A 7,728-nucleotide genomic window follows, 5' to 3' on the forward strand; every position below is an offset into this window, starting at 1 on the left:
CTGCCTTATAATAACTGTAAATGGAGTATAATCTATAAAAATATTGAATCACTATGTTGTACACCTGAAACTAATATTGTATATCAATTATATTTCAGTAAAAAAAGAAAACGAAAAAAAAAGATCCATAAAAAGATGTACATAATTCTATATATATCAAACATAGAAACACTATATAGTATACATACTCTTGGTAACAACATTACAAAAGCATCCAAAGGAACAATAAAGGCTAAATTTAGGATAAAAGTTATGTCTGAAAAAGTAGAAAGTGGAATGGGATTTTGATGGGGTACATCAAATTTTGTCTGTAATATTTTATTTCTTAAGCTGGGTGATAAGCACTGTCTGCTATATTATGATCTACACACCTGAATTCCATAACAAAAACAACCAGCAAAGAACTCAAATTATATACATTTATTTTAAAATATTATGTACTTTCAGTCAAATAGTATACAATTTAAATTCTACACCTTTTTTCCTGGCTCCTTATTACCTAATAAAATATTTTTTCAAAAGCAACAGCATCTGTTGAATTAAATGGATCTATCACATATACCTAATTCAATGACCATTGATTGATATGTTTTCAGATGATACCACAAAAATTAATCTGAAAAAGAGAAATCTAAAGAAGTATTGGACATTCTCTATTACAAATCTTGAGCCTTCATATTGGAGTAAACCATAACAACCTATTCTCTTTCCCTGAGTAGTGTGATGATACTTTGTTGATACACTCATTATAGGCATCTATGGTTTTTATTAATGAGTTCTACCTATAACAAAATCTATTTAGTTTAGTTAATGACTTTTCCAATCTATTAAGGATTCCCTCAGAATAGTAAATCTCTGCACTTCGTCAAAATACCATGTAAACAACTGAGTTATAAATAACCTATCCTAAAGTTATTACATAGAAATTTGGTAGTAAAGGAAATTCTACTAAGCTTTATAGCATTTAAAGAAAATATGGTACCACAAAATTTTTTTAAAGGTGACACATCTTTTTTTTTTTTAAAGGATGCACCTTGCCTTTATTGAAGAGTCTTTAAAGAATTCAGTAGCTTACTTCATATTTTTTTTTAACATCTTTATTGGAGTATAATTGCTTTACAATGGTGTGTTAGTTTCTGCTTCATAACAAAGTGAATCAGTTATACATATACATATGTTCCCGTATCTCTTCCCTCTTGCATCTCCCTCCCTCCCACCCTCCCTATCCCACCCCTCCAGGCGGTCACAAAGCACCGAGCCGATATCCCTGTGCCATGCGGCTGCTTCCCACTAGCTATCTACCTTACGTTTGTTAGTGTATATATGTCCATGACTCTCTCTCGCCCTGTCACAGCTCACCCTTCCCCCTCCCCATATCCTCAAGTCTGTTCTCCAGTAGGTCTGTGTCTTTATTCCTGTCTTACCCTAGGTTCTTCATGACATTTTTTTTCTTAAATTCCATATATATGTGTTAGCATACGGTATTTGTGTTTTTCTTTCTGACTTAATTCACTCTGTATGACAGACTCTAGGTCTATCCACCTCATTACAAATAGCTCAATTTCGTTTCTTTTTATGGCTGAGTAATATTCCATTGTATATACTACTCAGCCATAAATGACACATCTTTTTAAATGACCTTAACTTTTTTACTTAACAGTAACACCTGTCATCTGACATCTCGCTAATAAAGATCCTTCTCCAGGTTTCTATAATTTGGCAAGTCAACACCTACTATTCCACTTATAAGCCTTATGACCTCTGGTGAGTGATTCTGCTTCTCTGTTCTTTATACAAATAATGGAGGGCGGAAAAAGTGTCTACTTCATAATGGAGTCTTGAGAGTGATATATGTAATTGATATATGTAAAGCATTTAGAACGATGGCCACAAAATGCTAATACATGTTAGCTAATATTGTGAAAATTTGTCTAAAGCCTATAACACACTTTGTTTAGTCAGGAGTACCTTCTGGGTAGAGCACCTTCCAGGTGCTGGGTATGGTAAATTATACTCAAAAACAAGGAAGACTGCTAGTTCACATACTGAAGGGTAATTTACAGTCCCATCTTTCTATTCTAGTTAATGTTTCTCCAGTCTCCTCCTTATAGTATTAGTCTGCTTCCCAGATAACTTTCCTTCTATCATTCCTAATGTACTACCAAACTGTCAGAGAAAAGTAGGTAACTAAGCCTATTAAATTTCACTTTGCACATATTTTTCAACCAGTGAACTCTGGGCTTAAGGGTGCTATATTTCTGATAATGGCTTGGCTCAAAAGCTTTTTTTCTTTCTATGAGGAGTTGGGTTTCCAAAGGATGAAGTTTTCAGAAGTCTGGCAGCTGGGATAGTTGAGGTGTTAAGTTATTAACATGTTTTCATGACGCAAGGAGGGACAAATAGTGTTTCACAGACTTTAATCCTAGTACTGCTCCAGAGGTGAAGTAGAAAAAAGATTACCATCTGTCTTTCACAGAGTAACAGTGTGACTTGGCAAAGATGCTTAGGTGAACAGGCAAGTCTATCAATTTCAAAGAACTGCTTACCGCCATACACCAAAATTTCTTCAACAGGGTTCTAAAACCTTTAGATAGTCAGGAAACTAAACACATATTCCCCCAAAAGATCCAGAGTAATTTTCTAAATCCTAGGTGAACCGAACCAAAGGGTCAACAAAATATCTAAAAGTAGTAACTTAATTCAAATTAAACCAACATTTTTATAAAGATAAACTAGAAGAGGTCCAATTCTCCAAGTCACACATTTCACTTATATTCAAACTAATCTAATAATTACAAAGCCCCTTCTAAGAGTGACACACATCTAAGTGTTTTTATACCAATTCATATAAATGACTCAGTTCAAATTCCCATAGATAACCAAATGTTCCTCATGTTCTAAACTAATCTCAACCACTCTGAACTTTGCCTCCAGGCAACAAACTTAAAACAGGCATTTTTAAGACTGCTCATTTTAAGAGCAGTCTCTTAAAAACAAAAACAACAACAACAAAAAAAACTGTAAAATTTAATCATATGCTGAAAGGTTCCCCCAAAAAGAAAGGAGAAACAGAAACCCAGAGTGAAATAACTGAGCAATGGCAATAATCATCAATTGCTACTATTATGTGAATGTATGATGGGGAACGTCACAACTCAAATACCAGGCAGCTGACAACACCAACCCACTGGTCAATCTTAACATCAAAAAAAGAAAAACAACCAGACAGCATGTGCCTCTTAATGTAATGCAATAAAAAGTACACAGCACTACCTGTGAAGCAGTCTTGCCAAAACATCCAACTAGAATCATAGAGTCTTTAGATTAACCACTCGTTCACAGGAAATACAGAGGAGAAGGGAACATGTTACAGGATGCTATATGGATACATTCAACAAAATCCAAACTGTGGGAAATTCTACAGGGCAAATGATCTGGATTTTTTTTTCATTAAATAAATGTTAAATGACAAGACCAAAAAAGGGGGGGGAGGGGATACAAGAGACTGAGATTTATCAACCAAATGCTGTGTGGACTTCTTTGGATCCTGATTCAAACAAACCAACTGGAAAAAAAAACATGAGAAAATTAAGGAAATATACTGAATATTTAATGATATCAAAGAATTATTAATTTTAGGTGTGCTAATAGTACTGTGGATATGTTAACGTTTTAGAGATACACATAATGAAGTACCTGTAGATGGAACATGTCTGGGATTTGCTTTTAAATTATCCAGTTGAGGAGGAATGAGAGGGATAATAGCAGAAACAATATTCACATGTTTCAAACTGTTGAAAAGGGTCATGGGTATATGGTGATGCATTGTACTATTATACCTTTGTAAGTTTGAAATCTCCCACATTAGAATGTTAAAGAAAGAGATTATCAGAGTACTGTATCAAAAATATCTATGGTTGGCAAAACTCTCAAACTTAAATTTTAGAAGTGTTTGCTTCAATAGACCTTCATTTAAAAATCAAAACCAGGGACTTCCCTGGTGGCAGAGTGGTTGGGAATCCGCCTGCCAATGCAGGGAACAAGAGTTCAAGCCCTGGTCCGGGAGGATCCCACATGCCACGGAGCAGCTAGGCCCATGCGCAACAACTACTGAGCCTGCACTCTAGAGCCCGCGAGCCACAACTGCTGAAGCCCGCATGCCTAGAGCCCATGCTCTGCAACAAGAGGCCACCGCAGTGAGAAGCCCGTGCACTGCAACGAAGAGTAGCCCCCCACTCACCGCAACTATAGAAAGCCCGCGCAGCCATGAAGACCCAATGCAGCTATAAATACATAAATTTGTAAAAAAAAAAAATCGAAGTCAAAAATACAATTTTAAGTACTGCCTTTAAGTATTATATTTGCACATATTAAGTAATGACTTCAACTATTACATGTTTTCATTTTATGTCTGGTTCTTCTTACTGACATTTGCTAACACACACACACACACCTCCTCGAAAGGAACCAAGTTCTAAATATTCTAACGCCTAAACATCTCAATCAGTTCCTTCTTTTCTTCTACTACTTCTTTACGTCAAGCCCTAAATATTTTGGTCTTGCTACAGCCTCCTTATGGACTCTCTTTTCAGCTTAAACACACAGCAAGTCACCCTCCATACTGATTCCTTCAGTGCACCCCTCATCTCCAGAATAAAATCCAAACTTCTTTGCATAACATACATTGCCCTCAGAAATCTGGTCCCTGCCTATCTTTATAACACTCCCAGACTAGTACCCCATATATCATCCCATACTCCACTCCTTCTAAACTACATACAGTACTCGTACAACAGATCTTAAGATAAACTATGGATGCTTTTTTTTTTTTTTTGGCCGCACAGCACAGCTTTCAGGATCTTGGCTCCCCGACCAGGGGTCGAACTCAGGCCCTCAGCAGTGAAAGCGCCGAGTCCTAAACACTGGACCAGGGATTTCCCTGGATGCTCTTCTCTTCTAAAGCTCAGTTCCCTTAGACTAAAACCACCAATACCAAATTCTACATACCTTCTATTTCCAGGTTAATTAATGCCTATTGCCTCTACGACACTCACTTCTCCTATCAGCTCCTTTGCAAGCCTAACCAGACTTTCCTTTCTCTCTCCCTGACTAGCCTATACATTCACAGTAATCTATGCAGTAATATCAAACTACCTTTTTGCTTTTTGCATATCTATACTGCCCTTCAAGACAGAGTATCACAGAGCCTGCTAGACACTAAATGTTTGTTTTGTGATGTATGCATCTCCCATTGACAATAGACAGGTAGTTCTTTTATAAATAACTGGAACGTAAGCGGTTTGGAAGTGGGAAACTTGTCTAACACAGCTTTGCCACTCCAGTGCTTGGAATATATTAAACACTAAGTGTTTACCAAATGAATGAAACAAATATTTCTAATAGCCATGGTTTTTAATTTTGTAACAAAATTTATTCGACTGCAGTTTCCCTTGTGTTTCTTGGTATTTTATTTGTTTTGTGTTGTTTTTTGGTCTGTTGGCTGATTAGTTTTAAAGCAAAGGCTTTAAACAAGAGTTTACAATAAGAATTATACAGTGTAGCTACAACATACTTAGGGAAACTTTCAGGTCACAGTGTTTACCTTAAAGTTGAGGAGGCTCAACGAATTATCATTATTGGAGAACCTCAGTATTAGGTTATCCTAAGGTTTCACTGTAATTTAATTGGAAATTGTAGGGAAAAATCACAAAACTCAATAGCAGTCAGGACCCAAGCAACGTAAAAAATAAAATCAGATTCTTAATTTCAAATTTTAAAGTGAAAACTTCTCCCTGTAGAAACAACAATGCTGCATACAAACGTTGTTTCGGAGGCGGGGGGTGCATCTGCCACAAAAATCGAAAGACAACAAACACAAGAGAAACTCTGACCACGTCAATTTTTGAAGGCTAGATTTCAAAGTGTGTAGATAGCGACATTAAGAGGCTGAACTTAAGAACAGCACCTGAGGTAAGACTAAGAAATTGACTTTCACTAGAATGTCACTAGAAACAAAGTCATCGGGTTGCTTTAACCAAACAGTAGGAAGCAATGGCTTTTAAGATGATGAATCGTCTTCACTTCCATTTTCTAACGTATCTAAATTTTTTTCTAAATACTTAAGTGGCATGTTCAAATGTATGCTATTTACCATATAAAAAAAGGAAAACTAGACACATCACTGAACAGTATTAATGGTTTGCTTTTTTTTTAATGAAAGGCACTTTGATTCAACTTCCCCCCCCCAAAATAGATTCCCTTAAAATCCACTTAAGTAATAAATGTTAAAATTTAGCGTCGGTAGAGGAACTTAACAAATCCTTCTTTTAAAAATTACGAAAAAAGGTAAAATGACGTTTTTATTGACTTTACCGAAAAATGTGGAAAATAATGGAAAGGTGTACTATTTATTCAAAGCATAACTACTTTCGTGGTTTCAATTTGTATGGTACTTGAATTAGTTTCTAGAGAAAAGTAAACCTGTCAGACTCCAGCAAAGAGAGAATTGTTTGCATGAAGCCTATCTAGTTCAACTACTGACCAGGAATACCTACCCGCTCGTCAAGTCTCTGATCTAAATGACTTTCTCTGTGAGAAATCCTCTCATTTTATTCCTGGCCTTAACAAAAACCTCCATCAGAAGGTGAAATGCGCCGCATCCCTCTCACAACTTTGGTTTAAAACACGACCAACCCTTCTCTGGGGCAACGGATGAGGCGGTTCGACACAAATCCAGACAACACATCGCCTCGGTACCTACAGCAGCGCCCCAATAAAACCCTTAAATCTTGCTAAAGAAAATTCCAAACCAGATTTAGCGTCAATATCGTCTAATCCCTCCTCTTGGGCTCCAGAGGAAAATGGACCTGTGGAGTACACGCTGCGCAGCAAACAAGGCACAGCTCCAAAGCCGTATCCTCTATCCCGTTTTTGCTCCCTCTCAGCCCTCCCTCTGCTTCCATGCAGAACTTGAGCAGAGCATTTGGCTGCCTTATCTGCCAGCAACAAGCGCCAGGAGGAACGCGCTCCCGGGAGATGCGGAGCTTGCAGGCTGAGCGCTGCCTCTGGCGCGCTGCGGCCGCTCAGCTCTGCCAGGTCCTCCGCGGCTCCCGCCTCTGCCGCCCCGAAGAGCCCTCGCTTGAGCCGGGGCTCCGCTCAGGGGATTCCCGCGACGAGGTGTCGCGCCAGATTTGCTACCTGCTTCCTGCTCCTCACCCGCGAAAGAACTGCACTCCCGTCCCGCCACGGCAAGTCCGGAAGCCTCAAAGCAAACCGGCGGTGCATAGCCCCAGGAAGAGCGGCTCCGCGCACACACTTGCCAGCCGAGTCCTCCCCCTTCCCTGCCCGCAACCCCCAGGGCCATTCCCCCGCCTGGGCCTGCGTGGGTCCAGTACCATTCTCCTCACGGGGCGGACTCCGGAAGGGCAGCAACTCCACCTCCTCCTCCTCCGCGGCCTGTAGCCATCTATCGGGAAGCGTCTCCGGAGGCGGCAGCAGAGGCCGCCGGACAAGGACAGCCCAGGGAAACCTTCTCAGAACTAACTCAGCTCCGGCACTAGCAGCAGAAACTGAGTCTTTCATAATTGTGCGACCAACTCCGCCGGGTGACTGGCCACAGGGACGCGCCCGCGCCCGCCTCCGCCGGCGACGGGGCTGGAGACAGACCACGTGAGGGGCGCGTCGTGTGCGTAGCCGCCCGCGGCCCGGGTCACGTGAGAGGCGCGCGCT

At 39.8% G+C, this 7,728-nt stretch overlaps 1 protein-coding gene across 1 annotated transcript in view; it reads right to left on the reverse strand.

Annotated features, from left to right (window-relative positions):
- TRPM7 (transient receptor potential cation channel subfamily M member 7) overlaps window positions 1-7,517 on the reverse strand; it is a 122,138-nt gene extending 114,621 nt beyond the window's left edge. The window contains exon 1 of the mRNA XM_082681130.1: window positions 7,395-7,517. Within this exon, the coding sequence (XP_082537256.1) occupies window positions 7,395-7,397 (3 nt within the window). The 5' untranslated portion in view covers window positions 7,398-7,517. The remainder of the gene's footprint in view (window positions 1-7,394) is intronic.
- Between the last annotated feature and the right edge of the window lie 211 nt (window positions 7,518-7,728).

Source organism: Grampus griseus (genome assembly GCF_964374135.1).
Source record: "Grampus griseus genome assembly, chromosome: 2".
Lineage (NCBI taxonomy): Eukaryota > Metazoa > Chordata > Mammalia > Artiodactyla > Delphinidae > Grampus > Grampus griseus.